Source organism: Mauremys reevesii, linkage group 6 (assembly GCF_016161935.1).
Source record: "Mauremys reevesii isolate NIE-2019 linkage group 6, ASM1616193v1, whole genome shotgun sequence".
Lineage (NCBI taxonomy): Eukaryota > Metazoa > Chordata > Testudines > Geoemydidae > Mauremys > Mauremys reevesii.
This window is the reverse complement of record NC_052628.1, coordinates 122,500,276-122,524,887: the sequence shown is the minus strand read 5'-3', so window position 1 is coordinate 122,524,887 and position 24,612 is coordinate 122,500,276. Positions and strand designations below refer to the sequence as shown.

The window sequence follows — 24,612 nt, the reverse complement described above, 5'->3', positions numbered from 1 at the left end:
AGAGAGGAAAAGGAACCTTAGGAGCCACTTTCTCCATCCCTCATGTGCTATTGGGCTAGGCCTGGGGATCTGCCCCTCTAAATTTATTAAGATTTAAAATATCTAAATATGAGCAACAGGGGATGGATCACTTGATGATTACCTGTTCTGTTCATTCCCTTTGGGACACCTGGCAGTGGCCACTGTCAGAAGACTGGATACTGGACTAGATGGACCTTTGGTCTGACCCGGTATGTTCTTATTTATAATGTTGATTTAAATTAAGTTTACATTTTAACTTTATTAACTTCCTATTTTTTTACCTTGAGACCCATATGGTCCTTGGCCTAGGACTCCTGCACTTACTATCTAACAAACTTCCATCCACAATTTTCCTCATGCTCCTTTGTTCTTTCTGGAAAATGATCCCTCCCTCAGGACTCTCCCATACACTTCTTCATTCCCCACCCTAGAACATCTACAGATTCCACCGCACCTGCATCATGGACATCCCCCTAAAAACATCTCAGGACAGCAAATGTTGTATTGCACCAAGTTGTCTGTAGGAAATCCCATTATCAGATAGAATGGTGGTGTTGATGTGCAAATCACATCTCTATAAGCTTTAGTGAAATTCTTTTAAAAAGGAAGTAGAAGTAGGAGACCCTAACTTGAAACTGGCATAAGATGGGTGCTAGGTGTCTCATGAATTGTCACTCTCAAATTGTCACTCTCAAACTGCTAGCATTCTTAAGGACCAAGAATATCTATGGGGTAGTAAATGCTTATTATTGGTTCACGATATGCTGTAGGTGGAATCTGTTGCTGCAGTTGTGTCCTATTATTCTAGAGCTTTCGCCAAGCGGTTTCATTAATAGGAACAAACATGAGAAGACTCTAGTGCCATCTCACGGACTGCCAAGGTAATGGCAGCGGTTTGCCATTTGTGCAGGGTCAAGCGGGAGGCATACCCCACGTTTGAATCCCCATATGGCAATACAGGGTCAGCTGGCTAACGTCCTGTGGGTAGCTACTGTCATCGGAGGCCCAGGAGGCGAAGTGGGATGGGTAGGACAGAGCCCCAGGTTCCACCTGCATGTGGGCCTGCATGTGGCTCGCGCCAGAAGTGTCTGCAAACTGCTGGTTCTGGTTAGCCTCCCATGAACCCAGCGCCGTTGGGGGCTTGGCAGTAGTCGGCGTCAGGTGAAGGGAGGACTGACCACTCGGGATTGTCTCTGGGCATAACTGGTTCTTGGGAGGGGGCTGGATGTGTCTGTTCTCTGAAGAAAGAAGAAACCTCAAAGACTCTCTGGGCCAGTCCAGTGGAGCGAGACTGACTCAGTCTAGCTGAGCCTCTGGCTCTGTTGCCTAGCCCCGTGGTTCTCAACCAGCGATATGCAGAGGGCTTCCAGGGGGAACATCAGCTCATCTAGATATTTGCCTAGGTTTCCAACAGGCCACATTAAAAAGCAGTAGCTAAGTCAGTACAAACTCCAATTTTATACAGACAATGACTTGTTTATGCTGCTCTGTGCACTATACACTGAAATGTAAGTACAATATTTATATTCTAATTAATGATGGTAAAAGAGAAAGTAAGCAATTTTTAGTAGTTGTGTGCTGCGACACAGCTGTATATTTGATTTTGCAAGCAAGTAGTTTTTAAGCGAGGTGAAACTTGGGGTACGCAAGACAAATCAGGCTCCTGAAAGGGGGACAGTAATCTGGAAAGGTTGAGAGCCACTGTCCTAGCCGGTTCGAGGGCTTTATTCTACCCCCTAAGGAAGAAGGATGCAGGGATCTTGTTTTGCAGCCTGGGTGAGGCCTCTGATCTCTGGCCTGAGGGATGAAGGAAACATGGCTTGGTTTGTCTGGGGATCATAACTGGGGCCAAGGGGAATGGGTCTCAGAGAGAAGAGCTCCTCTAGGAGTGACAGTGAGGAATCTGGAGAGTGGGGAGAAATTCCCACTTCCCCATTGCTAGGGCCAGTGGCTGGTGTTCCAAAGGGTGGGTGAACCTCCTCCCCATTCAGCGCTCAGCAGGTTCCACCCTCACCCCGGCGGCAAAGGCAGAACCACTCCAGAAGTTTGCTTGTCTCAGAAGTTGGGGGGGGCAGCAGGGGGCAGCCTGTCTGTGTTTGCAATGGGGAAGCCACTGCTCTGGATCTGTCTCGCTCGCTCTTGGCAGCTGTGAGGCTTGACAGGCCAGCAGGGGCGGCTCTCGACCCCAGCGCTCCAAGCAGGCAGCGCTGGCGGGGCGGCATTTGGCTCGGTTGAGCTCCGCAGTCGTGTGCCGGCAGGTCCACGGAGCCCGAACGGACCTGCCGCAGGCATGACTGCGGCGCGGTCCGTCTTCCCGGCTCGGCTGAGCTCCCGCAGGCATGACTGCAGCAGGTCCGCTGGTCCCGGTCCGTGGACCTGCCGCAGGCATGCCGGCAGGAGCTCAACCGGAGCCGCGGGAAGAGGGGACCCGCCGCGGGACCGGGGAAGGGCGGCGCAGCGCTCCGCGCTGCTTGGGGCAGCGTGATTTGTAGAGCCGCCCCTGCAGGCCAGAGTGTACCAGTCACCTCTTGTCTAGGCCTACAGGCAAGGCACTGCTGCAGTCACAGTAAAGACTTTCCAGTTCCTGGACCTCTTCAGGTCAAGTGACTCAACCCTAATTGCCCCTGAGCAACTGGGAGCAGACAAGCGGTGCAGTGCTATCGCTCACAAGGCAGAGAGCTGGCACAGACCTCTCTAGTGCTGTTACCTGTCCAGCGGCTTCTCAATTGGAACTTACCTATGGCCATAAGCACCTCAGTCACTTGGTGGTTGGATTTTGCCGACGTTTCCATGTAGATTAAGCTTTCACTCTTTGCAAACTCCTCCGCCTCCTAGTTGGGCGGGGAAGGTACAAAAACAGGGTTATTTCAAAGTAGACGTAGGTGTGTTCTGCACGGTAATCACATCCAGCTTGGGAAATGTCCTGGAAAGTGGTGGAAATAAGGGCTCCATTTACAAGGTATTGGCTCTTGTCCTTAGGCCTGGCAGGGAGGCACAGCTCCTCCCTGTATGATCAGACACCTCAGGCATTACAGGGCCCTGCCCAGTGTGGACAGGGTTGCAGGGTGCCAACCTGGAGAAGCAATCTCGGAATGGACACAAACACTAGTGTAGCAGGGCAAGTTGCGGTTCTCCTGACTGGACTGGACATATTCAGAGCGAGATCTTGTCCAAAGTGTGTGGGGGGGTGAGAAGAAAGGTGTCAACACATTAATACCACAGGGTCAAAGCAGGAGCACAACTGCAACCATAGATGCACTAACAGGCTCTCCTGGGCTGAGATTTAAAGCCCACAAGCCAGGAAGTTGGCAGAGAAGGCCAGGCGCGCGCACAGCCTCCCCCCCCTTCTCACCCTACTCCTATCTCCGCTAGAGCTGGTCAGGATTCTTTGCCAACGTGTTTCTATTGGAAATGCTGGTGTGGCAAGCAGAAAGCGTTTTTGTTTTACCACACACACGTTTTTTTCTTCTCCAAGAATGTTTCTCAGGCAGGCGGCTGTGGGGGGGAGAACCCATTTCTCTCCCCCCCCCCCCCATTTTTATTAACAGCTCTGTGTGTAGCGCAATCACTGGAGTGTGTGGAAGCCAGGTTTGAATCCCTGCTCTGCCTGGTGACTCTGTTTCTCACACAATGCCTGCCTGGTGACTTGTTTCACACAATGGAAGTCTTGTTTTCCAGCCAGTCCTAACTCCCACCAGAGCCCTGGAGAAGAGGCATCACAACAACCTTTGTCTGCATGATCAAATGGTGCTAGGCAAGGGCACGTGCTATTGATCACGTGTCCAGCTGACACACAGCCTGCGGCTATAGCTGTATTTCACCCTTGTACGTCTTCAAAGCGCTAACTCAGGTGACTGGCACCCAAGTTGACCTAGCCTGGCTGGCAGCAGCCACATGGCAACTCCCTGCCAAATTGTGTCCCCCACTGTGCTGCGACTCGCTTGTGTTGCTCTGGCTTCTGGAGGCACAGCCCGTGGTTCTGTCTGCTGCAGTACGCTGAACCACTCTAATTCCTTCCCAGGGGATTGTGGGAGAACTCCACGCACTCTCCTTCTGGGCGCACCAGGGGATTTGTGGGAAGACACTGGAGGCCTATCAGCACTGGAATCGTTTATTCTGCACCCTCACTGCAAAGTGGGTGGGTTTGTGTGTGGATGGGTGGGGGGTTAATGGCACTGAAGACCTACCCATGTTTGACACAGAGGCCCACTAGTGGTTTGTTACTCTGTGTCAGCGACTCTTGTCGGGCATGACATACTCACCAGTGTGGTGAGTGATACTTATTTAAAAGGTGATGTGGAATATGTCATTTGAAATTTAACACCACATTGCACCGTCACTGTGAAATGTTTGGAGCAACTCTGTAGCTGAAATCACAGATATTCATTCCCAGGGCTGGCCTTACCATGAGGCAAACTGAGGTGGCAGCCTCAGGTGCCAGACTGTGGGCGGGCACCACTAGGACCCAGAGTGTAGAAAATGTGTCTGGTGCTGGTGCATATGTATTCTCCCTGCTCTAGATGCACAGAGCTGGTGGAGTGCTGTGCTGGAGGAAGGAGGGCACAAGAGACGTAACAGGCAGGCAGGAGAAAAGGTGAGAGGGAATAACAGAAAGCAGCAGGAGCTGCAGGGAGAGAGAGGAGGAGGCGCCTCTGTAACCTCCAGCACCCCCAGGAGCCTGGACTGATTCCCACCAGCTTCTTAGGGAGCTTCCTGTTTCCTGCTGCTTCCCTGAACCCGCTTGAGGAGAACAGGCAGTCACCTGACATAATAGGAGCCAGTTAGGCCCTTAAGATGCTGATATCCTCCCTCACTCAGGCCCTGCTACCAGCCTGCTTATTTGTCCCCTTCAACTGAGTGTTGAGAGCCACTCTAGTTGGCACAGAACAGCAGTCACGAGTGAAAGAAGAAAACGCCCCTCTGGGGCAGCATTCAGAAAAAGAAAGAAAGCAAAGGAAGCTTTTCTATCTAAGCAGGAAGGAGCTCTCCTGAGATACATAGACACAAATGTTCACCGTGAGCCTTCCGGCCCCAGTGAGGATGTGAGTGGTGAGGAGATGCCTGATCTTCCAGTTAGGCAGAGTGCAGGTGACCTGGCAGCTACTGCAGCATCCATATCTCCCATCTCAAATGGATGTAACCAAGCATATTCCTGAAGAAAAGCATAGATCAGAGAAGAGTGTGGTGGAGGCACAAGAAGCAGCTGCTGCTGAGTTTAGTTCCTTAAGTCTAGATGATCCAGGACTGTGGACCCACTTGAGCAGTAGCCTGAGGGACTTCCTTGTTCTGCATGGGCCACAGCAAGTGAAACTTCATGTTCCCCAAAGACAATGAAAATAGAAGTTTCCATCCAACATATTACTGGTGTGAAATCCCCAATGGTGACAAAGTGGAGAGGCCACGGCTTATGTACTCAGAAACCCAGAATGCTGCATACTGTTTTTGTTGCAAACTCTTCCAGTCTAATGTTCCAGCCACATTGGGTTCTACAGAAACAAAGGACTGGAAAAATCTGGCAAGAAATCTGGCATGCCATGAGAAGGCAGCAAATCACCAGAGAGCATTGCATAGGTGGAAAGAGCTTGAGATGAGACTAAGGTTAAAGGCCACCCTAGATGATCAGCATCAAGAGAAGATTGCATCAGAGTCTCTGTACTGGCAAAATGTTCTGAAAATGCTTCCACCCAAAACCTAGCACTTCAGATCAGCTGTCTGGGCCAAACAATGGAAACTTCCTTAAAACTGTGGCGCTAATGGCTGAGTTTGATGCTGTACTCCAGGAGCATCTAAGAAGAGTCACCACTCAAGAAATGTACATACACCACTACCTTGGAAAAACCATTCAAAATGAGATCATATAGTTACTGGTAACAAAAATCAAACAGAAGATTGTGGCAGATTTGAAGTCAGCAAGGTATTACTAAAAAGAACAGGCGTACTTGTGGCACCTTGGAGACTAACAAATTGATTTGAGCATAAGCTTTGTGGCTACAGCCCACTTCATGGGATGCATGCAGTGGAAAATACAAGAGGAAGCTATATATACACAGAGAACCTGAAACAATGGGTGTTACCATACACACTCTAATGAGAGTGATCAGTTAAGGTGAGCCTTTACCAGCAGGAGAGGGGAAAAAGAATTTGTAGTGGTACTCAAAATGGTCCATTTGCAGCAGTTGACTTCTGGGCTGCACACCTAACATCAGCCATATGCAATAAATGACTTTAATGGTGCATTTTGTAACAAGAGAAGAACCTAGTGAAAATGTCCTTGCAATGGTGACGGTCAGAGAGCATTTTCTAGAATTTATTGACATTGATGATACTCCAGGAGCTGGTATGACAAATGTGCTTCTTAAGAAGCTGGAAGATACAGGAATTGCAATAGCTGACATGAGAGGTCAGGGCTAGGATCATGGTGCCAACGTGAGAGGAAAGAACAGAGGAGTGCAGACACGGATCCGAGGGTGAAACCCTCGAGCTTCTTTTGTCCCATGCATTTCTCATTCATTGAACTTGGTGGTCAGTGATGCAGCATCAGCTTCTAGTGAGGCTGCTGAAATTTTTTAATATAATTCAAAGCATCTATGTATTTTTCTCTGCATTGACTCATCGATGGCAAGTTTTGAAGCAACATCTGGGAACATTCTGTCTGACATGGAAACCTACCGATGCACACTCTGAACCCTCTGAACAAACCCACCAAAGCTCAGAAAAGTCTCGAAGATCCAAGAAAGTTAGCAGCTGAAGCAGATGGCAAAATGGGATTTATGACCTCTAACATCGCTGGCAGCCAGTGGGGCCTTGCTATATTGCTCACTGCTAGGAGAATGGCGTTCACATAAACATTTACTTATAAACTGTTCAGTGTGAAAGCCTGAAGTGCAGCACTTGGGAAACACGCTGCCGTGGTGTTTTTGAAAGAGAGAATCTGCCAAGTGCTGAGATTTTACTGCAGTGCACTTACCTCAAAGGTGAATTCCGCTGAGCAGCAAGATCTATCTTATTGCCGACTAAAACAATCACGAGCTCATCGGGAAGAAATTCCTTCTAATTCCTCAACCATAGCTTTGCTCTCGCAAAAGTTGACTGGAAAGGTGAGAGAGAGACACACACACCGACATTAAACCAACAGATACTCAGCGGCTGTCACATGGCCCAAAGGAGATTGGCAGGTGAGGGGTAAAAATGGTAGAAACAAATGGGTAATGCACTTGACAGATAGTGATGCTAGGAGCACTACTCAGCATGGAACCAGCTCTAAATATACTTGCTTCCCCAAAGCCAAGGATGACTTCTCCTCCATCAGACATGACCCAACCACCATGGATCCCCAGTGGGTCGTAGACCCAGCCTACAGGTGATGGGCTGAGGTGATTGGGCTCTCTTGTGATGGGGCAAGGATTCTTAGAAGCTTGGTCTACCTCTTCAATAAAGCTCTGTTACTGTGAGATGTTACTCATCAGCAGCCTATGGTCTCCTCCTTCTGTAACTACCATGGCAGTAATACAGACATATGGCCCTCGGTGTTGCGGTTCCTGTGTGTTGCATATTACTAGTAAAAGGGAAAAAACCTTCATAACGTAGTGGGAGATCATGCGACATGTCCCCCTGGAACAGTCCATCAGAAACAGACATTAGTGTAACTCATTTTATCTCTCTCTAAGTCAGGGCTTGGCAACCTTTCAGAAGTGCTGTGCTGAGTCTTCATTTATTCACTCTAAGTTAAGGTTTCGCGTGCCAGTCATACCTTTTAATGTTTTTATAAGTCTATAAGTCTTTCTATAAGTCTATAATATATAAACTAAACTATTGTTGTCTGTAAAGTAAATAAAGTTTTTAAAATGTTTAAGAAGCTTCATTTAAAATTAAATTAAAATGCAGGGCCCCCCGGACCGGTGGCCAGGACCCGGGCAGTGTGAGTGCCACTGAAAATGAGCTTGCGTGCCACCTTCGGCACCCTTGCCATAGGTTGCCTACCTCTGCTCTAAGTGGTGTCGGTGCCACTAGATGGGACAGGACACCACACCCAGGTGTGGGGTTACATGAGGGTAGGGGAACAAAGAGCACTTAGTGATGCTCCCTCATTACCTACTTGGCTGGTGAGCTGGACTGGGCTGGGAGGCAGGGGTAGACAGAGAAATCTTGGCTTTGAGGGGGAAAGCGTGAGCATTTATTGTCCACTGTCAGTGAAATGTCTGTACCAGTTCCTTGCATGTCTTCACCCACCTTTACCAGAAGAGAAGGATAAACCTGCCCATGATGTGTAGCCCTTACGTGATGTGTGCAGGAAAAAGCAGTCTTGGTTGAAATGTCTGGAGACGTATTGGGAAGCGACCCTACACTAGAACTATTGCAGCCTACCAGCGGCGTGGCTGCATGATCAAGATTCAGTTGGGATATTTTAGAAAGATAAAGGCAAACCCTTCTGGAGGAGAGAGGCAGGAGAACAAGCCATCGCTGCTCTTACCTTTCTGGCTATGTCAAATACAAGAAGGGCAGCATTCGCCCCTCTGTAATAAAGATGGCAAACACCATGGTACTTCTCCTGTCCTGCAGTGTCCCAGATCACAAGCTTGATCGTGGCAGTCTCTAAACATACCAGCTGGGTAAAGAAAGAACCTGGAAGCGCAGAGATGGGACAGCTCCTTGAGAAAGCCATAGCATGCACCTTAATTAATGTTAACCTTCATCTCGGTGATCTGTGTGAAAGATGGGTGTCGAGATTGGGTTGGAAAGGGCTGCAGGGGGAGGGAGGATGAGAGAGAGAGAATTAAAACACCCCCCCCCCAAAAGCAATGTAACAAACAGGCTGGTGAACTGGTCTTACCCAATCACAGCCCGGTAGTGCACCAATGCACATCAGCAGGGTGTAGCTGGGAGATGGGGAGGGGAAGAGGAATGAGAACAATGGTTCTTGCTCAATCCATCAATATTAGTGGCATTAGCAAGCTTTGGTTTTGCAGCTGTCTAGCTGGAGGAAATGTGATGGCAGGGTGGGAATTAGGAGTCTTGAGTTCTAATCCAGCTGTACAGTGCCTGGCCCCTGTTGGGTGCTGCTGTAACAGAAATACTGCTGTCTCCCCGACACTGATTTGCATGACCTTGGGCAAGTCACTTAAGACTCGCGTGGGCCCCTAAGCACAGCCCTGATTATACAGAAGCAGCGCTGTCCCAGGAGTAGCCCCGGGGAGGTGCTCAGATGCTTCTGAGCTACAACTGCTTGTTCTTGCTCTTAGCCCATGCCAGCAAACCTGCCCCACCCCCAAACTGGCAGGGCTCTGCTGGCCAGTGGGCGGGGGTGACACCAAGGCCATGCCTGCCCCCTCTCTCCTGCTCTAGGGAAGTGAGAGGTGCACGTTGCTCCTGCACACCTGGCCCAGAGGCGTAAAGGGGGGCAGAGGCCTTTGCTCTCCCATACTCCCCCAGGCAAATGTGTGGGCCAAGTCCCAGCCTAGCCCCTAACCTTTCTGTCTCAGCTTGCCCAGATGGAAAATGGGTCTAATTAAAATCCACCTCCCTGGAGTGCTGCGAAAGCCAGCAAATGTCTGCAAAATGTTTGAAGATCCTTGGTCTGAAAATGCTATAGCAGCTCAAATGTGCGGCTGTGCACAGTAGACAGGCAGAAGCCATCGGTTAAGGGCCAGATTGTCTGACAAATACATGGGCTTGAGGTAAAGGAGGCAGTACAGAGCCAAAGCTCTCCAGAGAGCCCTGGGAGGGACAGAAGCTTTCTCTGAGTGGCAAGTAATGTAGGCGAATGACACCACACTCCTTGGTGTAGGCACTGTGACTGCCTGGTGTGTGTGGCAGCGTGGGAGACCCCTTGGGCCCTCCATCCCCACTCTCCTGGCAAAGGTCGGGGCCCTTCTTTAAAACAGGAAGAAAAGGGTCTTTCTGCCTATTTCTGACGTAAAGACACCGAGCCAGATCCTTGCTTATGTAAATTGGCCTTGCCTCCATTGAAGTCAACATCTAACAGGTGGGGATCAGTCCCATGAACATCAATGGCCTCCCTAGCTCATACCAGGGTCTGTAAGCTTGCAAAACTTCCTAAAGAGACTTAACCGACCTTGGGTTGACATCTCCAATAAAAACTAAAGCCATGTTTTCCACCAATGTTGCCTACTGAGATGAATGTTTTTGCTTCTGATGATGGGAGCCAGAGCAGAACTGGGTGAATAATGGTGGTTTGGTTTTGTTGTTGGCAATTTGAAAAGTCAAAACAAAATTGATTGCAAGTCCAACACCACATGAAATGTTTCAAAGATTTTGACTCTACGTCGAGAGAAATTTTATTCTGGGTCAAATGAAACATTTATTTTAACTTTGACCATTCTAAATAAATTTTTTTAAAATAAGACTAAAGGAATTTTTGAAAGTCATTTCAAACCAAAAAAATGAAACATTGTGATTTTTTTTTAAAAACAATTCAGTGAAACTACCATGAACTCACAAGGTGGGTGAGATAAGATCTTATCTCGACCAACCTCTGTTGGGGGAAGCGACACACTTTCATGCTACACAGAGCTCTTCTTCAGGTCTGAGGAAGGAACCGGAGTGTTACAGCTAAATCCTCTGCTTCCTACCCAGACCCCGAAGAGCTCTGTAAAGCTCAAAAGCTTGTCCCCTCTAGGGTGACCAGACAGCAAGTGTGAAAAATCGGAATGGGGGTGGAGGGTAACAGGCACCTAGATAAGATAAAGCCCCAAATATTGGGACTGTCCCTGTAAAATTGAGACATCTGGTCACCCTAGTCCTCTCGACCAACAGAAATTGGTCCAATAAAACACCTACCTTGTCTCTTCAATATTCTGGGACCAACCTGGCTACATGAACACTGTTACCATGAACTCCTAAAATGTGGTCGTGTCCCTGGATCTGCAGCTTTTTCAGAAAAAATGTTCAGCTGAAATTTCACCTAGTTCTAGTGAGAGTGGGTGTCTGTTGAAACAGCAGGAAAATGTCAAAGGCAGGTTTGCTGATCACATTGGAGAGTCTAGATGGGCTGCTTTGACTAGAGTGACTGGAGCGATATCATGGGCAGAGCTGCTGGGAGTCTGGGAAGATAGCCCTTTAAATGTCATCCGTTGGAGGCTCCGTTGTCATACGTCCTCTGTCACAAACAGGGCAGAACAGAGTGTTACGTCTGTTTTTCTGACACCTAGGAATTATACAAGGGGTGGTTCCAACCCAAACCCACTAGATCGACTCTGAAGCGCAGTTCCTGGGATTCCAGGATGCGCCTGTGTCAGTTTGTGCAGCGAGAGTAAGAACGTGGTGCAATGTCGCAGTGAGCGCTGGGACTGGGACTGGCACCCATCCAGAGATAATACAGTGCGATTGGTAGTATTTCTGTGGGGGCAGCTGGGAGAGCCAGGACTAGGGGGAGAGCACGGAGAGAACGCAGAGGGGAAAATCTATAACATTGAATAGTAAATGGTGAACACTCTCTGGGTTACTCAGAACTGGCAGGTGTAGACCAAAACGCTCCGCTGAGGTGACCTATTTAAATGCTGCACTACCTGCAATGAACCGCTAGCTGTCACTCTGACTCCACAATGAACACAGCTGTGTTGCTGGTCCCCTGTTCATGATTTCCTGTCTCCAATCTACCCCAGCAGAGAAATGTGTCCTGCCTGGGGCCTGAGCCTCCCTGCCAGTGAACTCCAAAGGCCCTTTGCCACTGGTGTCGGTGGAGCAGGAGATGCTGAGGCCTGACTTTTTTCAGACGTGCTTCTTAGGTTGGTGCCTAAAGATCCAGCTCTGAAGAGCAGCGCCAGACAAGGCCCAGCTTTTAAAATGGGCACATCAGCCTGCACAGCTTGTGCCGCCTTAACCAGACTTTTCCGGATCTCGCCGTTGTCAGTCCTGTGCCTGAGCTGAGAAACCAAACTAACCCCGCGCCACGGGCTGTACCGCTGGGGGTCTGTTGGGTCACGCCCGCTAGCTGCCAGAGCTGCCAGCTGGAGCCCCTAACCCTGCCTGCTGAGTGACGTCCTGCTGCTGCTCTGCTGGGCCTGAGAGCTTAAGCAAAACCAAACGTCACGCTAGCGCCGCCCGCTGACTTCAGCAGAGACACTCCTGCTACAAGGGAGATGCAGATCAGGCCCTTTGTGTTGCACCAAAGGATTAGTTCATTGCTGCCACTCACTCACATCCCACAGTGGGCACGGATTCCTGACGCCCTTTTCACATGGCGGAAGGCTGTGCTTGACTTTCCCACGGCCGCGCCTCCCAGCAGAACCACCTTGAGATGTAGGCTTGCTTCGTGGACGGCCCCGCCCCACCTGCTGCGCTCTTCTCGGGCCATATTCTGCAAAGAAGAGAGAACCCTGTTCAAAAGGCATTGACAGTGCGCCCCAAGGCCCTCGGATGATTAGCTGCGCACACTCTAAAGAGTTAGGCCCAAGGCCTCGATTTCCCACTCAGCGTAGCAGGAGACGTGGCTCCAGTTTAACCCTGATATTCTGTGATTCTATCTGCTATTCTATGATGCTGTATGATTTAGTTGGGAATTGGTCCTGCTTTGAGCAGGGGTTGACTAGCTGAGCTCCTGAGATCCCTGCCAACCCTGATATTCTATGATCCTTCCTGCACCCCTGCTCCAATCATTCAAGCTCAACATGCTTAAAAGAATCCTAATGGGAGTCTAACTCACGGGTACATGTACAGTACAGGGGACTGTACCAACAGAGCTCTGTCACTGTATTGGCCAGTATGACGCCGTGGTATAGACACAGCCCACACCAACAGAAATGGGGTTTCCTTTAGTGTAGGCCACCACTTCCCCGACAGACAGGCGCTTCAGCGATGGAAGCCTTCTTCTGTCAACACAGGTGCATCCACCGTGCAGGTTAGGTTGCCATGGCAATGTCACGCAGGAGTGTGGCCAACCACAGGGCAACGTGCTGACCTAACTTAGGTGTAGACCAAGTCTCATCCATAGACTCATCAACAGTCTGAGCTGCTGTGGCCACAGTCACAATGTCAGGTGGCCTCTCGTAGCAGCACTGTGAACTCCAGAGTCCCGATCCTAAATACTGGTCATAGCGCTCCAACCTGTTTCCCCCCCAATACCTGACCTCCTGAGAGAGCTCTTCCATCAATACACTGGCTTGGGCTCTTGGAACCAACTTGATACAGGTGGTCCCAAAGCTTCCAGCGCTAGGCTCACAAGGGGCAGTCCAGATGCACAGCCCTGAACTGGCCGGACTTGTTCCTTACCAAGAAACCTCACTGGCCCTATCCCTGTGGTTCTCAGGAGTCTCAAAGGCCAGGTGAGGCTGGCTATGGTGGGAGGCCTGGGGGTAGGGGGTGGGGAACCATCAGTGGCTGAACTTTCAACCCTAACAAATAGGTTCTCTTGAAGTCAGTTTCTAGTGCTTGGTGTTATGAAGATGGGCCACATTTTCAAGGCTATATTCAGTCTCTGGTCTGGCTCAGCTCAGTGCACCAACTGAGTGTGGGGGGGAGGGGTGTGCAAAGAGGTCATTCCTGCAGCTGGGGGTCCTGTCCTGCACTTTAGGAGCGGAGGGTTGCTTAGAGTTCTTGCTGATTGGCCATATAGGGTCTGGGCATTTCGCTACATCAATAAATTAGCACAGAAGTCTTAGCAAACTGTATTTCACCCCTCTAATGTTGGTCGAGATACACATGGTGCCAGTGATGACCTGCCAAAATCTTAACAACTGGTTTCCTATAAAAAGTTCTGATTTAAGAGGGGGGAACGGGGGAGGGGCCAGGGCAGGGGGAGACATACCCGTGGGGCCAGGAGCCCCTGCAGGGCCTGGGGCAAATTGCCCCACTCGCCTCCCCCCGGCAACCCTAGAGCTTGCAGCCCCTTCCCCCCTTACCTTGCTGGCAGCTCAAAGCAGCAGGATGACTCAGGATCACAGCTGAGCTGCCCAGCTGCTGGCCATGCTGCAGCTGTGTGTGGGGGGGTGGGGGGCGGGGCGGTAGGGCTGGGAGGAGACATCCTCATGGGGCCAGGGGCCCTGCAGGGCCTGGGCCAATGGACCCACTTGCCCCCTCCCTCCTAGCCAGCCCTGGAGCTTGCAGCAGGACTCCCACACACACACCTGCTGCCTCAAAAAGCGGCAGCAGGACGACTCCCGAGCTCAGCTGCCCAGCTGGTGCCGGCGGCTGGCCATGCTGCAGCTGGGGGATGCGGGAAGGGCCGGGGAGCCTCAGCCTCCCAGCTGGGACTCCTGGGAGCAACAGATCTTGCCCACCCCTGGCCCTTTAACAACCGGCTCTCCACGGAGGTCTAATTTTAGCAACCGGTTCTGGGAACCTGTGGGAACCGGCCCAGCTCCCCTGCATGGTGCCTCCATGGGACTCCACTGCTGAAACCTATGAGACACCAATGGTGCCCAGAAAGCAGCAACCACTCCTCTGTGGTGTGGTTCAGCCTGCCCGCCTCTGGCCACTGTGCAGTCACTGGAGCCTGCTAGGCAAGAAATGGAGCTGTTGAGTGCAGAGCCGATCTCAAGGCATGTGCCTAGGACAGCAGCACGCACGAGACCATGACATGGGCATGATGAAAGGAGGCAGTTGGATCTTCCAGGGGCACGCCTCCCGGGAGCCATGTTGGTGGCTTCATCTCCTGCTCTGGAAGGGGCAGCGAGGGCAGCCCACGGCGAGTGGAGATGGCAGGAGGAGAGGCACGCAGCTTGGGAGAAGGGAAATGGAAAGCAAACAGTGCGAGTCCCGGGGCGAATGAGATTCATGTCTTCGATCCTGTAGCCCTGAGGTTTTCAATTCAGTGTCTTGGTGCCTTGCAGAAGCCTGTGATGACCCATCGACCCTGAAGAAGATGGAGCCTCAAGACACTGCAATTTTACTAACAATGCCTGGCCTCAGCTCAGAGCTTCACCTTTATTTCCCTCAACACATTCTCCGAAGGGCTGGACAGAGAGGAGGAGGCAGTCCCGTGGGACAGGGAAATCCTGCCGAGTTGTGCTTACAGAGCTCCGGCTCCACCTCGCTACCCAAGCAATCAAGTCCTGAAAAGAAACTTGCTGCCTGTTCCTGACAGGATTTCCAGCCCACAGTGTCTGGCAAAGCAGCCCCAGCTCTTTGTTACAGCACACACCCACTCTGTCTCTTCCGCAAGTCTCCATTGTTGTGAAACCAGGGTGTCTGTCTGCATTTGAAAGCAGCGTTGTCAAGGCTGGGAGCTGGGAGGGTTAACTCAGTGGGCCAGATACATGCTGGGTGTAATTCTGGTGGCTTCAGTGGAGTGAGTTGCTTTCCTCTTGGGTTGGTGCAGAGAAGTCAGTGATTGGACCCAGCAGTGTTCAAGAGTTTGCAGTGGATTTAAAGTGCCCACTCCCACTGCCTTGAATGGGCGCCACGTGCCTAAAACCCAGCCCAACACTCTGAAACTGTGCGGCTAGACGCTTGCAAAGGTCACTCTGCAGTTCTCCAAGTTCTTTCCATTCGCCCTCTCCCACCCCATGGGCAGGAGCGACAGAAGCTTCCTAAAAGAGGGCTGAGGCCACCTCAGTATTTCAAAATGGAAACATCTAGTTTAAGAATGATCCATGTGAATCCTCGTGTGAGTAACATGTCATTGCATTAGGCTTTGGTCACGAAGGAAGCACCGAACCTCTGCAGATCCGTCCTGCAGTCACTTCATTGCAATAGCAGTGAGCTGGACCCAGAGTTACCACGTCACAGGAAATTCTGTGCTTTGGGGCATTTTTACTGCTCTGAAATGGAACAAAACAAAATATTTTATCTCCAGCGGAATCAAATTCCAAAAAAGGTTGGGGTCAATCAAAACGTTTCATTTTAATAAAACTGAAACATTTAATTCCCATTTCGATCTCAAAACTTTCAAATGTTTTTAGATAAAATAGGGTTTTTTTGAAAAAGTCATCTTGAACTGAAAAATGAAACTGTTCTAGTCCCAATATGTCAAAATTGGATGTTTCAATGTTATTAAAATGCTTCTTAGGATGTGGAGAAAATTCATCAAAATCAACATGTTTTTCAAAACATTCTGATTTGACAAAATTTGCATTTTGGGGGTTAAAAAAAGCAAATTTTGATGAAAATTTTCCAACTAGCTGTAGTTGTAACCAACTAATGGTATTTGTATCATCAGCCTACTGTTCTTATTCTCTTGGTCATGATAGCTGAAATGAACCAATGCGACTTCTCCGCAGCTGCTGCCTCATTTTTAGTATAATTCATGGAGAAGCTACTTAAATGCTCAGATTCCCTTCATGACCCTTTAGAAGTCATTTCCATTCTCACTAGTATAGTCCAAGCTGAGATCTTGAGTTCTCTTTAAGTTGGCATATGGCTAGGCTGTTCCAAGAAATGAATATAATTATCTCTCTGTTAGAAACCAACTTCTAGCCACAACCATGTCATCACAGCACCCTGCAAGTCAATTAAATGACCAGTTGTGTATATATCTCACCACTGAGCTGACATCAAGCATAACCCAGTGACCCAGATCCTCAGCTGGTGTAAGGCAACTCAGTTGAAGTCAATACAATGATGCAGATTTATACCAGCTGAGGACACTCAGATGCCCAACTCCCAATGGGGTCTAAACCCATTGGGTCTAAACCCAAATAAATCCATTTTACCCTGGATAAAGCTTATACAAGGTAAACTCCTAAATTGTTTGCCCTCTATAATGCTGATAGAGAAATATGCACAGCTGTTTGCCCCTCCCCCTGGTATTAATACATACTCTGGGTTAATTAATAAGTAAAAAGTGATTTTATTAAATACAGAAAGTAGGATTTAAGTGGTTCCAAGTAGTAACAGACAGAACAAAGTGAATTACCAAGGAAAATAAAATAGAACACGCAAGTCTATGTCTAAGAAACTGAATACAGCTATAACCTCACCAGTTCCAGTAAGCTTCCTTTTACAGTCTAGTCTCCTTCTGGTCTGGGTCCAGCAATCACTCACCCCCCCTGTAGTTACTGTCCTTTGTTCCAGTTTCTTTCGGGTATCCTTGGGTTTGGAGAGGCTCTCTTTAGCCAGCTGAAGACAAAATGGAGGGGTCTCCCAGGGGTTTAAGTAGACTGTCTCTTGTGGGTGGAGGCCTCCTCCTCTCTCCTATACAAAGTCCAGCTCCAAGATGGAGCTTTGGAGTCACATGGGCAAGTCACATGTCCCTGCATGACTCAATTTTTACAGGCAGCAGCCATGGCTTACCTGCTACCTTGAACGTCCTCGTGTAGACTTCTTATGTGGATTGGAGCCTCCCAAGATCCATTGTCTCTAAGTGCTTCTTGATTGGGCACTTAACTTGCACATTCCTTTCTCAAGAAGCTGCTCAAATGCTTTACAGAGGCTACTTAGAAATCAAGCAAGTATACAGCCAATATTGCTAACTTCAAGTACAAAAATGCTACATGCATACAAATAGGAGGGGTGTATTGAGTAGATCATAACCTTTACGTAGATATATTACATGGCATGTGTAGCATAAAACATATTCCAGTTATATCATGTATACATTCATAAGCATATTCCCATGAAGCCTTATGGGGTTCACTGTCACCCGCAGTTCCCCCTTTAGTTCAGTACCAGTCTATCAGAATCTCATGACAAACCTCGGCAATGTAAAATAAGACTCTAGCTTTCAGGCCATTTTTATTTATCTGCTTTCATCCGCCTCTGTCCCTATATATCTGTACATATGTTAAGTCTTACAATAAAGCCGATTTTGTGTTAGGAGATCCTAGCACCCCATTTTGCGCTCATGCTCCTCCCTCTTGATCTCGGCAGAATTGTTTGCCTCTCCGCTGACTTTCCTCACTTAACCAGGCAGTGCAACTGCATCATATTTGCAAAATACAATTGTTAAAGTACAGGAAATGAAGCTGTGGCGTTGAAACAGAGGATTGGGGGGCGGGGGGGAGAGAAATACATTCATTAACTTGGCATGGATCACAGGCCTGTGTTTTCACACTCATTCAGGAGCTACAGAGGAGACTTATTAAACAATGCCCCATACCATACATGCCCTATGGGCTGCATTTTGTTATCTGGGGCCTGTGCCGTTGTGTTTTAAGCACAGGAGCTACCAGAACATCCGCGGATTAACAAATGGGATTGATGCATAAAAGGAAGTAGGAACAGGAGAAATTCTTTAGAACAACCCTGCCCCCACCCCAACAAAAAAGGTTTGATTTATTGGTGCATTAAGTTCTTTGCTTATTTGAATGGCCACACCTCTGCAAAGACCAAACAAATCACATTCCGATGCTGTGATCTAATCCGGGTTCATGCAGTTTGCAAGCAGGCAGGTTTCATGGTGAATCCCATCAGCTGAGCTGGTGAGCTGTTCAAAATGGCAAGCTGTAAAGTTGAAAACCATGAAAGGATTCCTGGATACACAAACCAGAAGGGCTGTGGTCATTTTTTCTTTAACGACTGGCTTACAAATCATGGGACACAACGGCTGATTTATGCAGCTTAACTACAGTTACACAGTAATTTCCATGAGAAACATCCTCGCCTCTCAACGCTGCAGTGCACTTTCAATTCTGGAACAGGACAAGCGCCCATAAAGTAACATTTCCTCGTCAAGGTCTGCATGGAATATCCCACCCGCTATGACTAGTTTAGCAGTATCTGTGTCTATTGCCACTGTAGCCAAGACCTTTAGAATCCAGCTTTTCCAGCTGAGCAAAGCATATCCTGAGGTTTTGCCCTGATTCCGGTCTTCAGTGTAGCTGGTCTAATACAGTCCCGTTGTAGACAAGGTAAATGGTGTGTTGAACTGGTGTAGCTTATCTCTGCATGAAACCAGGCTAAGCTACACTGGTGACAATTAGCAGCATTACCTTGTTTACACTGGGGTTTTGCAATGGGGCCTGGAAACAAGCCAGATCTCTCAGTGTAGAGCAGTAGTTCTTAACCCAGGGCCCAATCAGCACACAGCTGCAGCCCATGTGACATCCTCAGAGCCATTCAGGTAGTATATATGTTGTGTGGATGCGGCCCACATAACACAGAGAGCTGCATGTGCAGCTCACAATGGTAAATACGTTGAAAACCACTGGTGAAGAGGGAGCCATAGAGAGGCTGGTGGGATATAATTGGTTAAATAACCATGTTACAGTATGTTAGGATTGGTTAGTTAAATGTCAGTACAATGACTGGTTAAGGTCTAGCTAAGCAGAACTCAAGTTTTTCTATGTAGTCTGCAGTCAGTCAGGAAGTAAGGGGGGGATGGGAACAGGGGCTGGGGGTGGGGGAATTGGGATCATGTTTTGCTAAGAGGGGAATGAGAACAGGGAATAGGAACAGGGACACAGGCAAGGCTCTGTGGTGTCAGAGCTGGGAAGGGAGACACTAAGGAAGGAAACTGGAATCATGCTTGCTGGAAGTTGACCCCAATAAACATCAAATTGTTTGCACCTTCAGACTTCGGGTATTGTTGCTCTCTGTTCATGCGAGAAGGACCAGGGAAGTGAGAGGGTGAAGGAATAAGCCCCCTAACATTTCTCAAGGATTAATTCTTGAAAATAAATATCAGTGAACTGCAACGCAATATAAAATCACTGCCACTAACGTGGGTGGGTGATCAAATACTAGCAGAGCGGTAATTAATGCTGAGGACAGGGCAGTGACGCAGAGCAATCGGATCCCGTGATAAGCTGGACCCATTCAAAGAAAACAAGTTTGAAAAGAACCAAAGGAAAGGTCCTACACCTAGCAGCAAAGCATGCAGGCCACACCTGCAGAATGGGGAAGTGTATCCAGGAAAGCACTAACTGTGAAGAGGATTGAGAGGCATGCTGGGCAAGCTTATTCAACATGAGCACCCAGTGTGATGCTGTGGTGCCTAGGCTAACGCCATCATTGGCTGGATGAAAAGAGCAGTGAGGAGCACAGGGAGGTGACGCACCATCGGTAAGACTGATCCTGGAATACTGCATCCAGTTTTAAGGCCCGCTTTGAAAAAGATTTTGAAATATTGGAGATGGGGCAGCAAAAAGCAATGAAACGTTTTGAGGGCTGGAGAAAATGCCTGCTAGTGAACTAGTGAAAGAGCTCAGCATGTTTAGATTATCAAAAGATCAGGAGGTGATGTCATTGAAGTGTTGAAGTGACTTCATGGAGAGAAAATAGCTGATATTAAAGGGCTCATTAATCTAGCAGAGAAAAGCATAACAAGTCCCAGTGGCTGGAAACTCAAAAGAGACCAATTCATATTAGAAATAGGGCACAAATAGTCAACAGTGAGGATGAATCACCAAAGGAATAAACTAGAAAGGGAAGTGGTGGAATTCCATTTCTTGAGGTCTTCTAATGAAGACTAGATGCCTTTCTGGAACGTGTTTAGTCAAAAACTAGCTACTATGCTATACAGAAAGCAAGTGATATGCAGGGTGTCAGATTCCATGGTCTAATTGTCTCTTCTGTCCATAAAGTCTACTAATTTATGAACAACTGAGCGTAGCATGGGGAAGAGCGCCTCGTGTTCTACTGTATAGTCGGTGTCATCCCCACAATGAAGAGTCATTGAGTGGGGTGATCCAGGGAAAGCAGCACAAACATCCAATGTGGCTGGACAGGGGCAGGACATCAGCACTGCGGGGAGGGGGGTGGGTGGCAGTGACATCACAAGGGCCTTTGGCAGGACCTCAGCCTATTGGACAAAGGTGGTGGGAGGCGATGATCTCACAGAGAGCTCTTGACATCATCCAGGCAGGACAGGGGTGCACGACAGGGGCAACCTTGAGATCCCTGTGGCTTTGCTTCAGCGCTGCCTCCATCTCGAGGTCTCTCCTTGAGTACCGAGATAATTCACTTTACCTACGTGAGCGTAACGAGGACCCTCTTCAGAGTTTTCTTCTTCAATTATTGATTTTGCCAGAAAACAGACGTCCCTATATAGAAGGTAAGAGCCTCTGAAAGATTTGGAACCTGTTCAGTCTGATCCATCAGGTGCCGGCTGATTTTTAGGAAAGGAAAACACTAGATTGTGGGGGCAGCATTTTATTTCTGACCTAGGACTTTGTCCCTTAGAATCACTGGGGACATTGGGGTTTCTCCTGTTTGTTTTCCCTTTTCCTGGCTCTCCCTCCTGTCTCTTCTTCTCTTGCATCTTTGTCCTTTCCCCTGCTCTCCTTTCACCACCAGGACCTGTGTGCGCATGTGGAGTGGGGGCAGGGGTGGGGGTTGCGCCCAACTCTCCTTGCGGGAGGCCCTCCCAAAGATGTGGCTGGAATAGTGCTCTAAGAGTGACTCCCTCCGGTGGTGACCTGCGACAGCTGGTGAGACCTCTCCGCTTTCTGAGTCTCAGAGTCTCAATGCTGATTGGGCCGAGCATGGGGCTATTGTGAGGGAGGAGACTCAGGTCCTTGTTACTCTCTTTTAAGACCAAGGAAATAAGCCAGAACCAAACGTGTTTGTTTGCTCTTGCTGCTTTTCTCCATTCGTTGTCTTTGAGCAATTCATGATTCTCTCTCTAATGGGCTAGTTCTTCTAAACTACTTACTGAATCATTAGCTTTTAATAAAGCCACATGCAAACCCAGCCTGCCAGTAACAGAGGAGTCAGGCAGCACCCTACAGAATGGGGGACAGTCCGCTGGAAAGCTGTGACTCTGAAAAGGATTTGGGGGCCATAGTGGATGAGCTGCTCACCATAATCTGTCAATGTGAAACTGTGGTAAAAAAGGTTAAAGCCATTCTTGGCTGGATAGAGTAGTGAGTATGGAAAGGGAAGTGATCCAGCATTGGTGAGCCTGAAACTGGAATGTTGAATCCAGTTCTTGTGTCCACATTTTGAATATTATGTTAAAAAAATTAGAGAGGGTGCAGAAAAGATTCCTAATTGAGTGATTATTTCCTGGGCTCTCTCCCTGCCTCTGTGGGGGTTGTTGTCTGTTAGTTAGAACAGGAGTCAGGACTGTTGGCTTCTCTTTCTGGCTCTGTCCCCACTTTGCTGTGGGACTCCTTGCAGGTCCAAGGGGAATAGGGTGGATTCTCTAACTCCTGGCAGCAGTGAGCCTGGGTGAGGATGGATGCTCAAGCTGTCTGCGAAGGAGAAAGGGATGTTTCCAGGTGTTGAACGTCAAGAATTCTAAACTTTGCTAAAATGGCAAGTGTAGAGAAACAAGAAAGAGTTGGGGCCAAACTTTAACCATTGTCTTCTTTAAAGCCCATTCGGGGATGTGAGGCCCAGAGAGCCCAGTCCCACAGATCAATAGGCAGCAATGGAGCCAGGAGTGACACTCCCTCTCAAAGGCAGGGGGAGCGGACACTAGGGCCTGCTGCGATTGCCAGCTGTGGGAGGGAGTGTGCAGCAGTGGTTAGGGAAGGGGTCCATCCATGGCTCTGACACTCGGTGTGACCCTGAGCCAGTAGCTGAGGCCTGTTTGCCATCAGTAGGGTCGGGGTCCCATGGCTACAGGCCATGGGGGTTGGGAGGCTGCAGGAAGGTGTGTAAAGTGCTGGCATGTCAGGATCCTGGAGGGAGCTGCTTGTCCAGAGTAACCGATGGTCTTTGGGACTGACCCCATTGCTCTAAAAGGATGAGACTTCCTGGATCTAGCAGCAGCAGCAGGGATGACGAGGGGGAACGTTGAGGGGGAGCAGATCACGCAATGAACTCCTGCCAGTGTGTGTAGCTTGCACTCCCTGCGCTCCTATGGGGGGAGAAGGGGCTGCTCTGGTTGGAGCAGGGCTGAGGAGGGACCGAAAAGGCCCAGGAGTGACCCCAGACTCACACCTGTTCCCCGCCGATTCCAGGATGGCCAAGCTCCTGCGGAGGTTCAGGAGGAAGGCTCTGCAGGTGCCCCCAGAGCCTTCGGGAAGGAGCGGCCATCTTCCCAAGGGGCAGAGCCACCTCTCCGTCCCCGCTGGCGGGGAAGCAGCTCCCATCCAGGCCAGAAGGCGGAAGTTCCCAGCCTTCTGGAGAACAAAGCCAGCTCCGCGCAGGCGCCGACCTGGGAGAGGCCCCACCAAGCCCAGGTGGAGTTGGCTCAGGATGAGGTTTTGCGGACAGGACCCAGCCCAGGAGGGGCGCCGGGCAGGAGGCTCTGGGGCCTGTTATGTGGGCAGCAGCGCCCCAGGAGCCCAGCCGTCATTCCCAGCAGGGGCATCGCCTGCCCGGCTCTGAGGATCTTTCAGCCCTCAGACCAGGAGCTAGAAGATCCCAGCACCATCAGCTCAGCACGGGACAGCAGCAGTGCCTGGGGCTCCAGCAGCAGCGACGCCTCTGGACGCTGCTGCTTTGTTCCAGGTGAGGAGCCAGGCTGGGCTGAGGGAGGGGTGAGGACGGGGATGTGAACACCCTGGGCCCAGACACTCTCCCAGTGATATGGCGGGGGAGTCCCCAGCCCAGGTGTCTGGCCTGAGCCACGTGAACCCCACTGACACCAGCAGCAGTCACACAGCTGCCCCTGCAGCAAGGGGAGCTGGGGGTGGGGGCATCAAGAGCTGCTGCCACTTTGTCCCTTGATGCTCCGGGGCTGGGGGAGTCGGCACCTCCCGTGGAGTCCTGGACAGTGTGAAGGCAGCCCTGAGAGGGAGGTGTGGGGCCCGATCTGCCCTGGGTGCCTGAGGTGGGAAGGGGGGTCCTTTATCCTGCGCTCCCACCACACCCCTGTCCTTCCCCAAGGGGCAGCAGACATCCCCTGTTCCCTCTCTCTCCGGGTGCAGGGACCCCACGGAGTCAGCGGCGGAGGAATGGCTGGAGATGACCACAGAGGAAGCTGCTCTCAAGGTCATCGGAGAGCAGCTCCAGGGCAGAGACAAGGTACAAATGTTCCCCACCTGGGCTGGAACCAAGATTGTCCTGTCCCTTCCCAGCATCCCCACCCCCTGCCGAGGGTCTTGTCCCTGATGATCCACCACCCCTAATGGGGCCCTTGTACATCCCTGATGTGGGACCCCCAAGATGGGGGTGTTTGTCCCACAACAGCCGAGGTCTCCTCCCCCCACAGGCACTGTCCCAGTTCCCAGTCCTGCTTGTGTAGGAGTCGTGGGGGATTTGGACACGAGGCGGCTCCCCACAATCCCCCATTGAGGCCTGAGCCCTGGAGCTGGTGTGGGTGGGGAGGAAGGTCCCTAGCTAACAGGTTCTCTCTCACTATCCCCCACTCCCGGTGGGTACAGGATGAGGGGCAGCAGCTCAGGTTCCTGCGGGCCATCTACCCCGCGTGTCTTGCTGCACAGGACAGAGGGCAGGACACGCTGGAGCCGCACTGCTGCAAGGCGGCTGTGGTGGAGAGGATTGTGGTGAGTGAGACCCGTCATCCGGCAGCTGGAGGGGGGAGAGAGATGTGGGATTGGCCGGGGTATGGCCGGGCTAATGGGTGGGGGGGGGGGGGGGGGGCCAGCAGAGGGCAGGGATTGCTGGGGCTGAAGGCAGGGAGAAGAGAAGGGAGAATTGTGAGATTGGGCAGTGGGGGAATTGTGGGGCTGGAGGGCAGCTGTGACTGGGGGACAAGGAATCACATGGTCCCAGCTCGGTTGTGGGGATGGTGCTGAATGGGGGCAGGTTTGACAGGGAGGAGGGAAGAAGGGGATTGGGACTGAGCTGGGCAGGAATCCTGGAAGGGGACCAGTTTGCTGGGCAGGAAGAAATGGGAGGAAC

At 50.2% G+C, this 24,612-nt stretch overlaps 1 protein-coding gene and 1 long non-coding RNA gene across 2 annotated transcripts in view; one reads left to right on the top strand and one right to left on the bottom strand.

Moving 5' to 3' along the window:
- LOC120407568 (ras-related protein Rab-17-like) overlaps positions 1–24,612 on the bottom strand; it is a 218,671-nt gene that overhangs the window by 719 nt on the left and 193,340 nt on the right. Inside the window, exon 4 of the mRNA XM_039543264.1 lies at positions 2,759–2,852. Coding sequence (XP_039399198.1) covers positions 2,759–2,852 — 94 coding nt within the window. The remainder of the gene's footprint in view (positions 1–2,758; positions 2,853–24,612) is intronic.
- On the top strand, positions 23,169–24,260 carry LOC120407570. Its single transcript, XR_005600114.1, has 3 exons — positions 23,169–23,256; positions 23,676–23,772; positions 24,132–24,260. It is a non-coding gene; the product is annotated as an uncharacterized LOC120407570 (long non-coding RNA).